This window comes from Xenopus tropicalis, chromosome 3 (assembly GCF_000004195.4).
Source record: "Xenopus tropicalis strain Nigerian chromosome 3, UCB_Xtro_10.0, whole genome shotgun sequence".
NCBI classification, from domain to species: Eukaryota; Metazoa; Chordata; class Amphibia; order Anura; family Pipidae; genus Xenopus; species Xenopus tropicalis.
The window spans coordinates 115,356,279-115,376,712 of record NC_030679.2 but is presented as its reverse complement, the minus strand read 5'-3'; the positions used below and the strand labels follow the sequence as shown (position 1 = coordinate 115,376,712).

General features: G+C 42.2%; 1 protein-coding gene across 3 annotated transcripts in view; it reads left to right on the top strand.

Annotated features, from left to right (window-relative positions):
- Nucleotides 1-20,434, top strand: part of adamts17 (ADAM metallopeptidase with thrombospondin type 1 motif 17) — a 141,744-nt gene that overhangs the window by 106,335 nt on the left and 14,975 nt on the right. For all 3 annotated transcript variants that reach the window (XM_004912664.4, XM_002939268.5, XM_031899240.1), the window contains 3 exons: nucleotides 827-986; nucleotides 2,463-2,598; nucleotides 17,453-17,657. In XM_004912664.4, the coding sequence (XP_004912721.1) occupies nucleotides 827-986; nucleotides 2,463-2,598; nucleotides 17,453-17,657 (501 nt within the window). The remainder of the gene's footprint in view (nucleotides 1-826; nucleotides 987-2,462; nucleotides 2,599-17,452; nucleotides 17,658-20,434) is intronic.

The window sequence follows — 20,434 nt, the reverse complement described above, 5'->3', positions numbered from 1 at the left end:
ACAAGGGCACCCATTACGATAAAAAGAAAAGAGTTTCTGTCTTTATATTTGGAAAGGGTATTTTACAGTGAGAACTGTGAAGCTGGGAAATTCGTACTGTCTGATACATTAGATAGTTTCAAAAAGGGGTTGGATGGCTTTTTAGCAAGTGAGGAAATATGGAAGATAGCTCATTGTACAAGTTGATCCAGGGACTGGTCCGATTGCCATCTTGGAGTCAGGAAGGAATTTTTTCCCCTCTGAGGCAAATTAGAGAGGCTTCAGATGGGGTTTTTTTGCCTTCCTCTGGATCAACTAGCAGTTAAGCAGGTTATCAATAGGCATAAAAGGTTGTGTATTTTTTCAGCCTAACATCCTATGTTACTATTAGTGCAACTATAGGGCACAAAGAGTGCCCTTGGACTTTAATAACATTAATGAATAGGAATTTTTTTTAATGATGGGATGATCAGAGACAATGATGAGCTTAATTTCTAGGTAAAACTGTATAAACTAACAACTGTATATATCCGCATAGCATATCTTAAATAATAACTGCAAAGGTATAATGCTTCATATCTTTTGTGTATAAATAGTTACTCTGCATTACAAGGTGAAGTAAAACACCCTTGGGGGCTTGAGGTGGTATGTTCTTTTATTTCATATAATATATACAAGATTGCTGCTATTCCCCCCCAGGCAACTGGGGCTCATGGCGTGCCATGCAACTAGCATGGGGGCTGCTACATGTAGCCCGGGGCCACCTGTTGGGCATTGCTATATGTAATCAATACTATTTAACAATCAGGCTTGTGTTATTATTTATGGGCCAAACTTTCTTTATCAGGTGCTGTTATTTCATGACCAGAACTATGGAATCCATTATGAGTACACCATTCCCGTGAACCAATCCTCAGAGCAGAAACCTGAACCAGAGAAGCAGCCGGATCCCATGTATATGTGGACACACAGTGGCTGGGAGGGATGCAGTGTACAGTGTGGGGGAGGTAAAGTGGCACATATTCAGTTATTTTTATGGGAGGTTTTGTTTTAAACCCAACAAATAAGAATGTATCATGCCACTATGAGAGGGAGTATATTTCTGTTTGGGGAGGGCAGCAATAAAAACAATTAAAAATGTCAGTCCCCACAGTAAAGCTAAATAATATAATGTATATTAGTTACATACTAACTTCCATTTTGACTAATCTGTGTTGTATATGGTGGGCTCCTTATACATCTCAACGTACAATATTTGGGCTCAGAGTACCACCTAGCTCCCATATGAGTCAGGTCCACTAAACATAAACATGAATACTTCACTTGGAATTTGCAGCATGACAGTTGCTTATTAAAGGCAAACTATACCCTATGCATAATTAGACTTCAGGTGAAAGGTAACTTTAACTAGAACACCCACTTTCTTAGGATCTGAAAAAAATTTAGCTTGAAGAACTGGTGTTTTTTGGATAAAAATAGCTGGCTTTTGGCAGTGCTGTATTAATGAAGGGTGTGCACCCTTTAGTGTGAGGTATTGTTAAATGAGGCCCTTGATTATCTATATAAACTATGAAATTGTATAGTTAACATTGTATCCCTCATGTTATAAAAGGCACAAAGTTCTTTGTTTTTAAACAGATGACCAGTAATTGCTACCTGCTGGTTGGTTGTTTGGGATCCCCATTCTTTTTAACTTGTAAACAACACTCAAATGTAAACAGTGTTGGTAAGCCACACAAGCATGAAAGAAGCTCCCTGCAAAAGAAGGGCTGTGATTGGCTATTTGGTAGCCCTATGTGGAGTGCTGGCCTACAGGAGGCTCTGCTTGGAGTAAGGGCTCTGGCACACGGGGAGATTAGTCGCCCGCGGCAAAACTCCCTGTTCGCGGGCGACTAATCTCCCCGAGTTGCCTCCCCTTGCCATCCCACCGGCGGGATGGCAGACGCGGCGGCGCGACTTCGCGCAAATCGCCGAAAAAGACTAATCGCCCCGTGTGCCAGAGCCCTAAAACTGTATCTCTTTGCTTCCAAAACTTATCTCCAAGCCAGAAATTTAAAAATGGCACCTACTTTGAGGCCGCTGGGAGCAACATCAAAGGGGGAAGGGAGAAACATGTTACTCAAGAGCCACTGGTTGGGGATAACTGTTATAGGTGATAAGAACTATTGCAAAGTTTGCTCCTTGTATTACATAACCTTTAACAAATGTTCAGATCATGACCCTTACAGGTGTCACTTGTCCTGTACATGTTGCAAAGCCACTCACCTACCAGAAATATAAACCCCGCCTTTTGCATATCAGATATCTCCAAATTATCTATGGCGACGGTGTTAGGCAGGTACCAAAATATGTGAAGTCTTTAGTTACCAAGCTATACAAACTGTGCTCTTTGCGAAGAGAATTCCTCTGATTGCTTTATCATCCACTAGTGTCTGTTTGTTGCATTGATTTAAATGAATATTGCTGTCACGTGTCAATTTCAGGTGAACGACGAACAGTGGTGTCTTGTACGAAAATAGTGAATAAAACCATGGTTATTGTGAATGATAGTCTCTGCCTTCACACGTCTCGCCCTGTGCCACAGGTTCGCAAATGCAATGTTCATCCATGCCAATCCAGGTGAGATCTTTTGTTGTCGGTGGTGTTGTTTTTCTGTAAGTAGGAAACTAGTGCTTTGTACTTGCTGGAGGTTTATACAAATGCTCTAAATAACTGAGTGTTTCTTTGCTTTATCTAGTGCTTGCCTCCTTTACCAGCATAGGACATACTTCTAGGTATTGTTTGCTACATAATGTGGAGTAGGCCTACTGCTTGTCATGACTTCTGAACCAAGAGAGAGACTGTGCTGTACCTGTGCAGTAACAATATGAATGTGCAGACCCAGGACTAAAATGCACTTTTCTATGGCAATAGCCTGGCATTGTATGAATGTACTTGGGTACTGCAGACATTTACAGATTTACAATTAGACAATGATATTACACAAGTAATGCATGTAAATGTTCCATATATTTACACAGATCATTTCACTGAAAGCCTAAAGAAATTCTTATTGGCTACAATACATGTAGCACTCTCAAGGGGCAACCCCAGTATTTTAGTTCTGCAGCTTGTGTGGTGACATTTTTACCCCACAACATTGTCACAACCATTCTTAATGTAAAGGTTTAGCTGTACAGACATTAGCTCTTCCCAAAGCCCTTTCCCCTCCTGCTGCCTGTGGTCCCTGTAAGTACCCAGAATCAGCAGTGTGAAGGTGCTGACATGCTTGAGACTTGGCAGCTCTGTACTGATCCGACACACACTGCATTCCCACACTTGCTGACCACATTCTCTATTCAAGTGTTGCTCTCTACATGCCCCATCTCTATTCAAACTCCACACTGACATTCTGGCATTGCCATCCCCAAGGACAGTGCGTGCAGGACCATGGCACTATTTACTACTCTCCTGACAGTCAATGAGGCATAGGACAGACTGGTTCAAGAGGTTTAAAGGAAGGTTTCCCCATTGCTATGCCTTTTTCGTTCCCTTAACCCCTTTTATGTATTAACTTTAGAAGATGATTTACATCTTTGGGAGCATCATTTGCTCTTTGCATGCTGATTTATTTGAAATGAAAGAAATCCATCTGTGTTCTTACTGGGCATGTATATGTTCAATCTTGCCCTGTGTGTGCTGAAGGAAATCTTTTGCTTAATGCCACAGCCTCCATACAATAGAGCACCTATAAATATTCTCCCTTTGGAGTTCACAGGCTTTATTGCCATGGTTATAAGAAGGTATTTACTGTTAAAGTTTTGGTGGCAAAGGGATTTGGTTTAACCCTTGGCAGGCCTGTGGCTGATGTGTTTGCAATGCACATTGTGTTGGCATTGTGATGATCAATAGGTGGAAGCACAGGGATTCTCTTGTTAACACACTAGATGAGCAGCCTGCTGCCCTCCAGCAATTGCTAAACTATAATTTCCAGCTGACTGCCAATGGTGTGTATTGTTGCAGTTCATCAGTAGCTGGATGGACATAGAAAAGTATGACTGGTGATGCAATTGTTGTGCCCCGAGGTGGCTATATACCAGCTACCAACTTGGCCTATCTGGATCAAATCTGCAGCTTATTGGCTTGTATATGAGGACCTCTACCTGAAAATTAGCTATATATACATACACACATATATATATATATATATATATACACATATATATTATGCACCAAATCCACTTTTTTGGATTTGGCCAAACCCCCAAATCCTCTGTAAAGGTTGTGCCGAATACCAAATGAAATCTGAATCCATTTTCAACTTCCGTGTTTATGTGACAAAAAGTCACATGATTTTTAAGATTCGGATTCGGATCGGCCAGGACCGTGGATTCGGTCAAATCCTGCTGAAAAAGGCTGAATTTTTGACCGAATACCGATAGAATCCTGGATCATCTCTAATATACAGTGGTGTGAAAAACTATTTGCCCCCTTCCTGATTTCTTATTCTTTTGCATGTTTGTCACACAAAATGTTTCTGATCATCAAACACATTTAACTATTAGTCAAAGATAACACAAGTAAACACAAAATGCAGTTTTTAAATGAGGGTTTTTATTATTTAGGGAGAAAAAAAATCCAAACCTACATGGCCCTGTGTGAAAAAGTAATTGCCCCCTGAACCTAATAACTGGTTGGGCCACCCTTAGCAGCAATAACTGCAATCAAGCGTTTGCGATAACTTGCAACGAGTCTTTTACAGCGCTCTGGAGGAATTTTGGCCCACTCATCTTTGCAGAATTGTTGTAATTCAGCTTTATTTGAGGGTTTTCTAGCATGAACCGCCTTTTTAAGGTCATGCCACAACATCTCAATAGGATTCAGTTCAGGACTTTGACTAGGCCACTCCAAAGTCTTCATTTTGTTTTTCTTCAGCCATTCAGAGGTGGATTTGCTGGTGTGTTTTGGGTCATTGTCCTGCTGCAGCACCCAAGATCGCTTCAGCTTGATTTTTTGGTAGACAGTAGAATTCATGGTTCCATCTATCACAGCAAGCCTTCCAGGTCCTGAAGCAGCAAAACAACCCCAGACCATCACACTACCACCACCATATTTTACTGTTGGTATGATGTTCTTTTTCTGAAATGCTGTGTTACTTTTACGCCAGATGTAACGGGACACGCACCTTCCAAAAAGTTCAACTTTTGTCTCGTTGGTCCACAAGGTATTTTCCCAAAAGTCTTGGCAATCATTGAGATGTTTTTTAGCAAAATTGAGACGAGCCTTAATGTTCTTTTTGCTTAAAAGTGGTTTGCGCCTTGGAAATCTGCCATGCAGGCTGTTTTTGCCCAGTCTCTTTCTTATGGTGGAGTCGTGAACACTGACCTTAATTGAGGCAAGTGAGGCCTGCAGTTCTTTAGATGTTGTCCTGGGGTCTTTTGTGGCCTCTTGGATGAGTTGTCTCTGCGCTCTTGGGGTAATTTTGGTCGGGAAGGTTCACCACTGTTCCATGTTTTTGCCATTTGTGGATAATGGCTCTCACTGAGGTTTGCTGGAGCCCCAAAGCTTTAGAAATGGCTTTATAACCTTTACCAGACTGATAGATCTCAATTACTTTTGTTCTCATTTGTTCCTCAGTTTCTTTGGATCTTGGCATGATGTCTAGCTTTTGAGGTGCTTTTGGTCTACTTCTCTGTGTCAGGTAGCTCCTATTTAAGTGATTTCTTGATTGAAACAGGTATGGCAGTAATCATGCCTGGGGGTGACTACAGAAATTGAACTCAGGTGTGATAAACCACAGTTAAGTTATTTTTTAACAAGGGGGGCAATCACTTTTTCACACAGGGCCATGTAGATTTGGAGTGTTTTTCTCCCTTAATAACGTAAACCTTCATTTAAAAACTGCATTTTGTGTTCAATTATGTTATCTTTGACTAATAGTTAACGGTTTTTGATGAGCAGAAACATTTTGTGTGACAAACATGCAAAAGAATAAGAAATCAGGAAGGGGGCAAATAGTTTTTCACACCACTGTATATAAATAAGTACTGAGTAGTGTGGATTCCTTCTCGAGATTATTTATGCTTCAATTTGAACCTGCACCCAGGCTATGATGACCCTGTACACATGAATGCCGAGCTTCTTCTGTATATATAGAAAAAGGTTTAGAAAAAAATTTGAGTGAGACCTAGTATGATCTGATTATAGCCTAGTTTGTGCAGCGAGTGCTCAGGCATGCTAGCCACACAACTAAAGATTTGCTCCCTTGGTAATCTCACCAAATAAGCAGATCTTTAGGTGACGGCCCTGTACTACGAGTATGTAATACCATGTGCATACTCCAGTTCTACTAAGCAGCAGCAACCAATTAACATTAACTGTATAAAAGTATACATCTGATTGGTTGGTATGGGTTACTAGATATAGCCTTACTTTTACCCCATTATGGATTTTTTCCTCACATTGTGCAGACTTTCCCATGCCAGTCCTTTCACAACTGGCTTGTCTCAGCGGAGTTCAACCTTCTCAACCCATCAGCCCAGTGTAGAAAGAATGATCAAAGCAGATGAGTAATTGGCTGCTATTGGTTAGTGCAGCACAGCTAATTTGCACCATATTATGAAATGAGCCACCGGAGTGTGAATGCCGAGAGTAGCATTCCCGTTTTGTTCTCAGCTCCATCAAACCGCGAGTTCTTCAAAAGAAGGAAGAGTCGGGGTTCTAAGCAGTAAGCTGACCAGATTTCTGCCTTGCAGCGTGCTGACTTTACAAAGACATGTTTTCTACTCGAAAGGGAAATAAAAACTGAAACTCAATCTGCCAGATTCCTTGCGGGGCTGGTACAGTATGTGAATGCTGGGCTTTGTGAGTCCTGAAAGCACTGCTGATAGAAGTTCAACTCTCTGGGGTCTGGGGGTTTCCTACATTCAGGCATTTTAAGGTTAGGGTATGGAACTCATCAAACTGTCACTGCTGGAACAGTGTTTCTGAGCTGCCGTCAGCTGCATTTACTGCGGGGATATAGGTTCCAGGGAATTCTGGGTAAGATGTATGAAATCAAAACACCATTCTGTGTGTATTGTGGCTGTATGGTTTAGTATGACAAGTTTTCTTTGCTTGTCCTTATGATCCAGATATCTGTGATTCCATAGATCCATATCTATTAATGCATTGGGGGTATCTGTTGTTCAGACTTACCCTTTCCAGAAATACATTTCTCTGCTGTTCACGGGACAATGGACACGGGGCCCACAGCTCTGCTCTGGGTTTGATGCTTAGTAGGCATTGCTATTGACATTCTTATGTGATGTACATACAAGCTGACTGACAGAACCTACAGAGTAGGAACAGCCATCAAGAAGTCAGTAAATGGTAAACTGGGATAATACCAGGCATAATACATTTAATAAAAAATTAGACTGTCTTCAGAAATCAGGGCAGTTGGCAGCTATGCCTGTGCCTTGCACTCTGTGTGTAGGCAGCACTTAATGGGGTATATTTATTAACATTGGAGAAAAACATCACCTGTGATGTTGCCCATAGCAACCAATCTTGCTTTTGCTCTTTGCTTTTGTTTTATAACTTGTAGGTGACCACTCAAATGTAATTGTAGATTGGTTGCAATGGACAACATCTATAATGGATCCATAATGAATCCTGACATGTTTTGGTTTCCATGTGACGACAGATGTTCCCTCGTTTCCTTTCCAACTGCATTCAGAATTCCAGGTAAATAATTCATGGCCCTGCATCAGTCATATGTTTCTTTTCATACAGGTAAATGGTATGTGCTGATTGGTTGCCATGGGTTACTAGATCTGGTATAATGTTTGCAGCTTTTATTACATTAATTCGTTGTTATCAGCAGGTTGTTCAGCAAAGCAGAATCTATAAATGGCTAAAAATCGTCCTGTATTTAAAATAGGGGGGTATTTTGTGGGTCTGTCATCCTGTCTTTGAAGACATGCTGCTTTCTTCTGTTATGTTTTATTCTCTTTTCTATTAAATTGTATCTTCTAGTTCTTTCCTTCTCTCCTATCCTCTAATTCTAGCCCTTGGCTTCTGAATTTCTTTGGTATATTTGAAGATTTCTATTGCATTTCCTTTCTTTCTTCAAAGTTAAACATCCTTGACATCCTTACAGTTACTGCATGTTCTTCCTATAAGCGCTGGTATTCTCTTTGCTATACTCTCAAGTTCTACTACATTGCTAGAAATAGATTGGTCACCTGTGGTACATTGTGTTGTGCCTTCAGTGATCAGAATCTGCTTGTAGTTGATAAAACAGACCCAGCTATCCTCTATCTAGGGGTTGTTGGCCTTTGTGGTGATGGTCCCCATTGGACCTCAGCTACCCCAGTCCAACACTGACAAGGCTGCATGCTTTATTCTGGACTGTCATATACAGGTATGAAAGCTCTGTGGCTGTTTTATTTGTTATTCCAGCCTCGGCAGGTTGATAAACCAGAAGTCATAAAAGACCAAGCAAGGCCTAAAGGTGGCCATACATGTTAAGATCTGCTCATTTGGCGAGGTCAGCAAACAAGCAGATTCTCCCCCGATATGCCCACCTAATGTGGGCTGTATTAGGGTCATTTGTTTGTTTGGCCCAATTGAACTACAATGAGGGGCACATGGGCTGTTGGACCAAGGAACCCATCAATGAGCCAATGCGGTCCCTGATTCAACAGAAAAATCAAACCTGCCCGATTTTAGGCCAGATATTGATCGGGAAGGCCCGTCAGGGGGCCCATTACATGGGCAGAAAAGCTGCTGAATCAGTCTAAAGCACTCAAACCAGCAGCTTAAATCTGCCTGTGTATGGCTACCGTAAGCTTATTTCTGATATTGAAGTGTCAGAAAAATTCATAAATGTGATTTACCTGAGTACAACACTATGTTTTTTTTCTGATCTTTTTTTTTGGACTTGGATATGTAATTGCTCAAATGTACACCATGTGTACATGGTCTGTCTGTGTTTCATACTGATGGGCAAACTGCAGCCTTCCCGTGTAAGAAATCTGTTTGTACCATCCTTGTCCCTAGCAACCGGTAACCAAATTTCCTACAATTAAAATGAATTTCAAATACTGAGGACCATGTGCAAATTGCCTCTGAATACGAATGATAGAAGAGTTTATTTAAAGGAAACCGTCTCCCTTAAGGATGTGAGTGAGATCACGGCGTGATGTCGACCTGAGGGCGACTGTAAGAACTGAAGCTGCCGTGTGTTCATCAGCAAAGGAGGGATTTCTCCATGTTAGTGTTTTGTGCTCAGTCAGACTACCACGCTGGAAAATGTGTGGGGAGCCTCTCTCAGCAATCACACAGGAATGTTAGTGTTGGACTGCAAGGCTGGAGTGGAGCAGCTGTATTATGCTAAAGCTTTCCTGCCGCTCTGCTGGGACTGGGTGTGTGCTGGGACCTGCTACCCAAAGCCACATTCACCTGATTATTTTCTGTCTGGGAAGCTGCATGCACTTAACCCCTTCTGGCCTGTTTGCCTTCCCTGCTGCCAGACAAGGGTGCAGTGCCTCCAATCTGGGTCTGATTACAGAGTTGGGCTGGCTTTCTACAGCACCAGAGAATCCAGGCGGGCCCAGGCCCTATTGAGCCCCAGTCTAGAAATCAACTGCTTCTTATCTAAACCACAGGCCTGCCCAACACAACACCTTGCAATATAATCAGAGCCTTGAGCTGTTCTCACTTTACTGAATAACAAATCCCACACTAAAAGTCTGTTTTTATGATCTTTTTATTTCAGAGCATTGATACTGCATGTTAGAAGTGTTGGATACAAGTATAGTTTTGTAGAGACACCAGCTTTAGTTATTTTGGGGTAAATATGTAACAGCTTTGCATAATCTTCACAAGTGACTTTGGCCCATTCTTCCAGACAGATTTGCTTCAGATTGTACAGGTTGCTTGGATGATGCTTGTGTGTACCAGTTTTCTAAAAGCGCCACATATTGTCATACAGACTGAGATCACTGTTTGACTGGGCCATTATAGGACATTCACCTTTTTCTTTTGGTCACTGCAGCGATCCTTTGGCCTTATGTTTAGGATCATTGTACCCAGTCTCTGCTGATGGAAAGCAGCCTTGCAGTGTTATTCCCTACTTACATTGAATTAATGGTGGCAGCATGAAGTGGCAGAGATGCTGTTTATCAGCAGGGACTGGGCAACATGTTCAAATACAAGGAAGAATGGATGGTGCAAAGAACAACTTGAAGCTGTATCAGACTGAATGGATAAACGTGCTCAGTATAACATTTATGGAAACCAAACTGCACGTGCCCACTCCTTGCCCCCACAAACAACACCTGGGAACAACAACGTCTCCACTGCTGCTATTTCTTATCAGATCAAATAATGTCACATTAACAATGCAAACATAATATTAAATGATTTCATGCTTACTACATCTGATGCTGATATCAGGGTCTCAGAGGGGCCCCAGAAGGCACAGGCCCACACTGTTTAATTATTTAAATAATAACCCCTTTTAGTGTTTTCTGTAAGGAGAAATGTACTAATAGGCTGATTATTTTTTCCACTTTAGTTTTGGTATTTTCCTCCACCATAAAAAATAATAAACTTCACATAATTGGGAACATTCTTTCAGTTGCCAGGGTAGGATTTAGGGAAGAGGGAGTCCAGGGCAATACAGGATGCTGGGGTCCCAACTGGACATTATATTCCTATTTTATAGGTTTAGAAAACCAATGCATACCTATCTGTTGTTTGCCTCTTTATGCTGAGTAAAACAATGGTACTTCCATGTCTAGGGGATGCTGGGCCCCATGTAGTAACAATGCACTATATGTGCTTCTCAGTATACATGAGAATGAGGCAGAAGGCAGAGGTGCAGTGGGCCCCTGTATTTTGCACCCCATAACTGTTAAGTACTGTTCCCTTTACACATGCTGCTGTGGTATTGTAAGAACCATCATGGATCCTCTGCCTGATATTTCTTTACACATAAGCAATGCTTTCTGCCATGGAAAACAACCGCAGAAGTATGTTTTGTATTTCTAGAAATGTTCACTAATATGAATTTAAATATATAAGTATATTGGCCCTTTAAAGGAGGGATGTTCATTCTGCAGCTTTACTGCTACAATTCCCAGAACCCTGTTCACAGGCTGTGGCTGTTGCTAGAATTGTGTCAGCCTTAGTTTAACAATAACTGAAAGGTCACTGTTTATTAGTTATAACACCAAGTAATCATATCTAATATTTTGCCAAGTGGCCTTTTGTGAGGCTGGGAAACCAAGGGCAAAAGTAACCGTACAAGTTCTCCTTGTAATAGATTCAAAACACCATTCCTTATTCCTGTGCATTTGTTTCACTGTGTGAGGAAGAGCCGAATGGCATAAGTAAGGCCCCTGCAGACCCCACAGCACAGGGGGGTCTGGTCCTAAAGGGGTGCTGACGCTGCAGGGGTCTGAATGGACATTATAGTGCCTGTTCCACCTGGAATAATAATAATGCATTCCACTGTGAAACACACATCGTCCAGTCTTTTTACACCAAGTTTCGATGAGGCAGAGAGAAAAGAGGAGCATTAAAAAAGAAGAAATATTTGTGGTATTCTGCTTGGGTGAGGTGAAGTAATGCTTTTAGTCTATGTTTTATGCAGTGATATTACTAGTAAGTCTATAGGCTGAATGGAAAGCTCATTGGCCATTTCTGCAGTGATCGTATTGGCTGCCTGGGGTTAATGGAGTGCATATTAGACATTTTTGCAGTGATCTTATTGGCTGCCTAGGGTTAATGGAGTGCTCATTAGCCATTTCTGCAGTGATATTACTGGCAAGTCTAGGCTCAATGAACAGCTCATTGGCCATTTTTGCAGTGATTTTACTAGCAAGGCTGTAAATGGAGTGCTCAATTGCCATTTCTGCAGTGATCTTACTGGCATGTATTGGGTTAGTAGAGTGCTTATTAGACATTTCTGCAGTGATCTTACTGGCATGTCTAGGGTTAATGGAGTTCTCATTAGCCATTTCTGCAATGCTTTTACTAGCATATCTGGGGTTAATGGAGTGTTCATTGGTCATTTCTGCAGTGACCATACTGGCATGTAGTCCTGGAATGCTTAGGGCCGCATTATGTCATAAAATAGTGTGTCTGTCTTTTGATGTTGCCATTCCAAACATGGAAAAGGGTGTGTTTTGTAAAATGGGCATGTTATTTGGAGGCGTGGCCAAATTTGTTTTTCCATTTTTATTTTTTTTAAGTAATGGGAGGTTTACATCTGCCAGCCAGAGTGTGCCTGTCGAGGGGGGAGGTGTGTCCTTGTAGCAACTCTATTTACACCACTGGGACAAGCTCCCCCACTTAACCCACGGAAGGGAAGACTCCTTCTTTATAGCCAGGTGGGGGGACAGAAAACTCTTAAAGTTACACTATGTGGGACTACACGTAACCTTCCTGGGGGGGGGAGGAATTGGTTGCCCTTGCTTGAGCGCCACCTAATTTCTCATTCCACCTACTAGGAAAAATGGCTCTAAGTGTTTACAAATACAACATAAAAGTCAAATTTAAGCACAAATACTTCTGTCCAAATGTGTATGGAAATGTGTTGTCACTTTAAAACAAAAGCAAACAGGTCATTCTTTTCTCATGCCAGGTAATCCTGCACAATTTGTACCCTAGTTACAACATTTTCCAATACATGAACCTCCAGCCTCTAGAACTGCTGAACTGCAGCTCTCCTCAGCCACCCGCTGATTATGTATATCTCACTTGTAAATACAAGTTTAAATAAATGTATTTAAGCCTTTAGCAATAACATATTTCTGCGTAAACACAAAGAAGGAGATTACAAGTTGTTGTTAAATCAGTTATTTTGCCATAATGTTTAAAAGGCAGTCAGTAAACATGCCCATGGAGTTCAACCTTTGTGGAGTGCACAGTTGCTGCAGGCTGTCCTACAGTGATTGGTGTCATTTACAGCCATACTCACAGCCATACTCACTATATTTTTCTCAAGCATTTAGAGTTTTCGTTTTTTAAACCATAGCTATGTTGAAAACATGTTTATATGCTTTTTAAATGGTAAGTAAGGCTTGTAAAGAGCCCAGTGCAATGAACTGACAGCAGGGGAAGGAGGGCCCCCTATAGTGGGAGCTTCTGATACAAACCCCTAAACAGCCCCCTTGCAGCAGTGGGGGACAGGGGAACAAGAGGCCTTTAAAGCTATCAGATCATGAAAAAAACACAAATAATAGCATCAATAAAACTCAGTAGAGAGAAGCAATGATAGTAGAGCATAACTCACAGCTAGAGCAGCCAAATAGCTCACATTTTTTCGTGAAGGACATTTCGCTCATTCCCCATGGGTACGCAATGTGTCAGTGGCACTGCAGGCACAAACCTGTGAAGATGAATTGCTTCCTGCACACAAGATCATATATTTTGTTTTGTTACGGGGAACGCTACCTGCACATCTATAAATGGCACTGTGTGAGAGACAAGTGTGTGGTGCCTGGGGTGGGGGGGACTGTGTCAGTCAATTTAGTTGCATGGCCACAAAATTTGGAACTGATTAGTAGCAAAGTAATATTTTTCCAACCTACCTCAATCTTGCCTCAAGCAATGCCCTTATCCTTACCTTGAGGAAAGGCTTCAATAAGCCCCCACGTTCTAATATAAATAAATAATTGTTAGACAAACAAAAGGAAATTAGATTAATAAAGCCATAATATAAGCTGTTCCTTGACCTGAATGGGACCTGCCTTATATCCAGTGTCACAGTAAATCATGGGTGAATGATGATAATGAAGGATGGGAGTCATTATACATCATCTGCAATAGACTCCTCAGTGTGTCAGCTCTACTAAAGGATACAGATAATCATAACCAGAAGGTATTGGGATCATTTAGCTCCCTCTAAATCTAAGCATCCCAAACTGCAAAGATGCTGCCTCAGGGGGCCCCCAAAGTAGTGGATTGGGCTCAGTGTGAATGGCAGTCAGGATAAGGGTTAAATATGAATTTGCTGTTCTGGATACACATGGAACAGTTTAGTCGGGTGGTAGTTATAGCCATGTTTCATTTCTCTTGTCATCTTAAGAGCAAAGGGGAGGGCTGAACACATGCTGAGCTCTAAAGGTGGGTTTTAACTGAAAATTCCTTAAAACTTCACTGCAGTATGCTGCTGATTTGCTTAATGGTGGCTGAGTTGACATAATTATTGGCCTGTGTGTATGGACAAAAAGATGGCCTTACGTATTGCTACCTGATTGGGGTTCATAATTAATGATGGGGCATGCTGTAAAACCCCTAAGCCAAGAGTAACATCAATTTGTGAATGTGCTCCACTACAAGACTGTATCAGCCTTCCATGTGATCTGGTTGTTAGCCCGCTGGTCAAACAATGGGTGTTCAAATGTGACAGGCCTCCATTATTTGTTGACCTCTCTAAACAAGCAGAGCTTTCCCTGTGTAGCCAGTGGCGGGTTGTGTGCTACTACAAACACATATACACTGTTACCCTGTTACTGATCGTGCAAGAAAACATGATTAGACTAGGGGTATATTTATCATGCTGTGTAAAAAGTGGAGTGAAACATTACCAGTGATATTGCCAAGGGCAACCAATCAGCAACTAGATTTCAACAGTTGGAAAACCACAGCAAAGCATCTGATTGGCTGCTATGAGCAACATCATAATAATGTTTCACTCCACTTTTTACACAGCATGATAAATATACCCTAAGAGGTATATTCAGCATGCTGTGTAAAAAGTGGAGTAAAACATCACTGGTTGAGAAGGGGTACTGAGGAAAGTGCTAATTAAATGCTAATAAGAACCTTCCAGCAGGGCCGCAAATAGATGTAGAGAGAAGAAGCACAGGCTTAGGGTGCAACGCAGTGGGGGGGTGCTAGGCTTGTACTTCTTCTGTCAACTACACCTAGTCCGGGCCCTTGTTCCTCCCCCCCCCCCCCCCATCGTGTGCGCAGCTTCATTCTTGTGCAGAGGGCGGGGCAAGGTCTGTCTGGGTTGTTTTAGGCACATGGCCAGATTGGCCGCCACTGCTTCCCAGACAGAGTAGACACATACTCCCATATGTAATAAAAGGCCCAGTTGCCCAGGCGTAGTTACTTACAGCAACCAGGCGACCAGCGACTGTTACATGCTAATTGGATAAGTGACTGGGCCTGTAGCAAGCTTTGCACCTTTTATTACATAACCTTATCTGTTTTAATCTGCTGTGTAAAAGCTGTGCCTGTACCAAGTATCTGTTTTGGGATAACTGTGAGAAGAGATACCAGTTCCCTTTGGGTAGAAATGAAATAGCCGATGCACAAAAGGTCAGACAGAAAAGGTCTGGCAGAAGCCAGAGGGGCTGCTGTAAGGTGCCATAGAGCGTCATTATTTAAGAGCTAGTGGGGGCTATTTGGTTGGGGGCATGCAATTGAAATGCCAGGGCCTATTTTGTATCCCAGTCCAGACCTGCTAAAGGTACAGTTTATTGCAAAAACCATTTTATGGCTTCCAGAGAACAAGAGGTGCCTATGATTGATAATGGCCAAAGCTGCAGGATCTCAGGATAGATGAAACATTTAATGAACAGCTCTGTGCTCACTTTCTTATAACCATAATAACAATATGACATTAAGCCAGGGGGTTGTGGGTGCAAGAGGGATGGGGGAATTCTGTGTATAGACAGTTGGTAAGATGTCTGTGTATTTACTGATGGCTCATGGTTTGTGGCGGGAAAGGTTTTAATCAGCCTGAAGTCAATGGCAAACATTATTGGACATAAAATTAGGCAATGTTGCTGACATTAACTACAAAGCCGGAGGTTGGGCAGCACTAATATAAAGAGTTACTGTCGCTATGTTGCCCACCCACTGCCTGCATGTAACTGCTGCTCTGTGAATGTAACACAGGCCTCCTAGAGTAGGAAGGTGTTGGCCAATGCTAGAGGGCTGCACATTGGATATCCCTGATATCTACTCTCTAGCAGTCCATAATGGGATAATATCTGTATTTGTACTCAGGAACTTAAGGGACTTTTAGAGCCAGGGCAGCCTTTTCTGTAAATCCAACGCTGACAACTCCTACTCCCTTTACTCTCATTATACCAGCCCCCACCGGAAATGTGGAAATGTATTTATTCTAGCTTAAAATTAGTTCTAAGGCATCTGGATAGATTCACAGGTCCCCAGTGGCAGCAGAACAAATCCCGTGTCCCTTTATGGAAAAAAGAAATGGGAGTTCATAAATTTGCTGCACTCGCTGTCTGTGCACATCCCCACAGCTGCCTTGCCCCTCTGTAGGATGCCATGCAGGCTCATTTACCAACATGGGGCTAATCTGCACCTGGCCAGTAACCCATGGCAGCCAATCACATGCTTGGTTTTATTGTTCTACCTGCAGCTGATTGATATACTAATCACTGATTCCTTGCTATAGATATTCACTGCTTGTTTCTCTGTAAGCACCCCATGCTCTCCACTGGTCCTTTACAAACATGGAGTCGAATGAAACATTGTTTCTCAACAGAACAGTCCCAAGAGAACTCTGCAGTGCAGCTGCACATTTTCACCAGACTGTACACTTACATTTCTCTATAAGCAGTGTTGTGTCAATTAGCGATGTTTCTTTTATGATACTAAATGCAAAAATCACTGGATGAATTGCGAGAGGTACGGATATTGTCAGCTGGCAGTCTATAAGATGTGGGGCCACCTGCACCTACTGTACGACTTAGCCATGAAAATGTTGTACATTAATAACAAAAGACAGCTGGCGCAACCAATAGGTGCAAAAATGACCTCAAGTTTGTGTGTGTTTTACCGGCGTAGGCAAAGCACGTAGTGCATCACAATGGGAATACGAGCCCTCGGGGGGAGGACCATATCTAGGAGCCAATGTAGTCCTTGATTCAGCAATTAAATTAAACCTGCCCAATCAATATCTGGCCTGTTTTTAGTCAGTTATCTGTTGGGTAGGCCCATTGGAGGGCCCCATACACAGGTAGATAAGCTGCCAAATCGATCTGAAGGGGCCAAGTCGGCAGTTTAAATCTACCCTGTGTATGGCCACCTTAACTGCTAGTTGAAATGAGATGCTTTATAGCAAAAAGTTTACCATGTTGTGTACGGGGGTGGTGTGGCAGCTCTTATTCTATTTTTTGGGCATAATCATTAGAAATTGCTATTTTGCATATTGCTGTATTACAATAAGAAAATCTTTAGTAAAGCACATTGTTTCTTGGGTGGTCTCTGTTCCTCGGGCACATGAGCCTGTGAGAAAAGCCGGTACTCACCGTACTGAAGGCAAATGTTATGCTACTAAAACAGACAGCAGTCAACTTGAGTAGAAAGTGTATGTACCAACTTATCATGTCATACTTATTGCACACTGCTACAGGTACACAGCATTACACTTCTACATACAATTCTAATCCAGACATCATTCAGGGCCTACAGGTAGTGATGGCCCTTTTCTCAGGTATTTTTGATCATTCTGCAGATGGGTGGCTGGAACGTGGAACCAGTGCTCTTCTACCTGCGACAGGGGCTTCCAGCTAAGGGAGGTGACCTGTGTATTCCAGCTACAGAATGGCACCTTTGTCAACACTCAAGATTTCTACTGCCTGGGCCCCAAGCCTGCAACAAGGCAGATTTGTGAGGGACAAGACTGCCTGTCGATTTGGGAAGCTTCAGAGTGGTCCAAGGTGAGAGGGGAGATCATTTACTCCAAAGAAAAGTTCAGTTTGTGCATTATAATCACTCCACATGCATACTTCTAGGCTAGACCCATATGAGGCTCTGCTCAAAAACTGAAATGCTCTGCAATAATAAGGTAAGTGTAACACCAATGTTAATGCAGGACAGATTCAGCCAGTGAAAACTGACCTTAAAGACATTCACTTTATATTACTGTTAAGTATGTTACAGCTAAACAACCCAATCTAAGCAAATTTTCAGTTTCTCATTATTTTGTAGGTTTTTTTAGCATTTCTGTTCTGCATGTTTCAAGTATGCTATCTGGATATCAGAGTCACTGACCCCACCCACCAAGAATCAGATCAACCGTGAGCCTTCAGTTTTATTTGTAGTATTATTTTGAAGTCTATCTCCCATTCACCTTCCATTCTGACTTCCAAACTATCTCATTAACACCTGAATGGCTGTTGAATTGCCAAACCAGAGAGTTGCCAAATAAAAAACTGAAAAAAGGTGAACTAACCCTTTAATATTTGTGCCATGTCTGCATAATATAGTCCAGGTGGGGGGGGGGAAGTAATTACCAAAAACAAGCCTAAATACAATTTGTAGGAAATCAATTTATTGGCAAAGCCCTGAATGAGAGGAAACAAGTGGGACAAAGCAGCAGAGAGCGTGAGAATAACCATAAGAGCCACACTACAGCAGCAATCTCTTGACCTAATCATCCTCAATACGGGTAGGCTATTGTAGTACCAAACTGCCAACTATCTGATGGATCAGCTATAAGAGTGCCTGAAAAACTATGCTATCACATGGCCAGGAGAGGTGAGACAGGAGTCTGTACAATAATAAGCCTAGCGGAGTGCAGCTGCTTCCAACCGGACAGCCTCATTGCCTGCAGCTACATTTCCCACCTTGTGTGTACATCACATGAGAAGCATGCTTATATTTTCTAAGAAAGGAAATGTACTGATATTTTCTTAGAAAACGCCAACACATCCTTCTGCTGCCTGTAGTAACTGAGAGGAAAGGCACCTGTCTGTCTCTGCACAAACAGGGGGGATTCTGAACAGAGATACCCTGATAGATACCATCTATTTCAGTTATCACACACACATGGTGGCAGATGGCTGTATTGGTGTATTTCTCATTGAGTGCCATTTTTACCTTGCCTGGCTGTGCCAGGGACATTGCTGTTATCAGAATGGGCAGGAGGTATAGTTGGCAAGTGCTGCCGGTAAAATCGATTCACTTGGGGCAGTGAGTGCAAAGTCACTCTGAACAGTGAGCTTTGTTAGCAGATGTATGACCGTAGCAGGGAGTAGCCAATATGGACGTAGGGAAGTGATATCATAGCTAATGAAGTAGGGTGGGACCAGTGTCGCCGCTGCCAGTGCAGCCCCTGCCCGTGCTAGAATAGCATGTCCTGGTCACTGCAGCCTGGGGCAGCGGAACACTTTGTCCCAGCACTACTGGGATGGCTGTAGGTGGGACACTGCATGTGTAGGAGCTAAACTGCTGGATTAAGTGCATGGCTCCCCCGTGTGTGTCTGGCACAGTATTACATTTGCGCCCTGTGCCAGATAAACGCGGTCAGTTTTGTGTTTGCTCTGGAGGGGAGTCAGAGTTTTTTTTTTTTAACAGGTCCACTGTCATATTAATAGTCTGCAGTAAGAAAAAATGCAACAACGTTTAGAAGGAAGCCAAAAATCAGTTTTCTGAATTGTAAAAATATTGTACTTTGTAAATTGCTGGCCCAGAAAGCAAAATGTGTAACTGGTGTTAGAGGGAAAGGTCCATTTTATTCTGTGCGCCTCTGGCAACTGGCTTACACTGTTCCATTTAGTGCTGTTACAGAGAACCAGCTCCACTCTGTAAAATGCTAATAAATCAAATGTAATTAACTAAGGAAACTTCGCAGAGCTCTGTAAATACATTACAGATAGGCTGCTGGGTAGATTGATGTGGGAGTAGCTCACGCAAGAAAGGTATAAATAAGATGGTGCAATTAAACCAGAGACCTCCAGCTGTTGTTCAGCCTTGGTTATTACAGGATTGTGGGAAATTAGGCTTCACAGCCATTAACGTGACTTAATTTTCACTCCCAGATGAAAGGTCTAATTCATTAACCTACAGCGTGTGCTTAGCTGGATTTTGGTTAAGGAAAAGTATGTGATGGATAGGAACCCAAGTTTAGCACCAGGCCCTTTTGGGACTGGGAATTCCTAATGGTTAAAATTTAGTGGTGAGCACAACTTTCCCTTTTTTGCTTTAGTTTATACAGGAGCAGTGGCCAGGTCCAAGTTGTAGCTTCCATCTTAACCAGCTCCAGTCAGGTGATCCCAATGGGCCAATAAAAAGGGCTACCATTGGGGGGTTTTAACCATGAAAGCAAGTAAGTTGCAGGTAAATCTCCCTTTGTTAGATGTATAATGTGGCAGTCAAATTCTTAATGAATCAGATAAGTGAGTGTAGGACTGGCCAGACTGGGGATGACTTTGAGGTTGTTGGCCAGCTTGTATATATTGTAATATATGGACAATTCCTGTTTCTTGGCAGGTTAATGTACAGAATGCCTTAATGTCCTATATATGTTGCTAACTATATATTGATCACTGATGGGTGAGTGCAGAGGATCTCTTGTTGTTGTTGTCTACACTTGTGCTAGGTACCACTAATTCCAGAAACCTGACTAGACATTAAGGGAGAGATAGCATTATCGTTTGCAGGAACAGATGGACTCAATTAGGGCAAGGCACTTTCTTGGCTGGAGTAGGGAGAG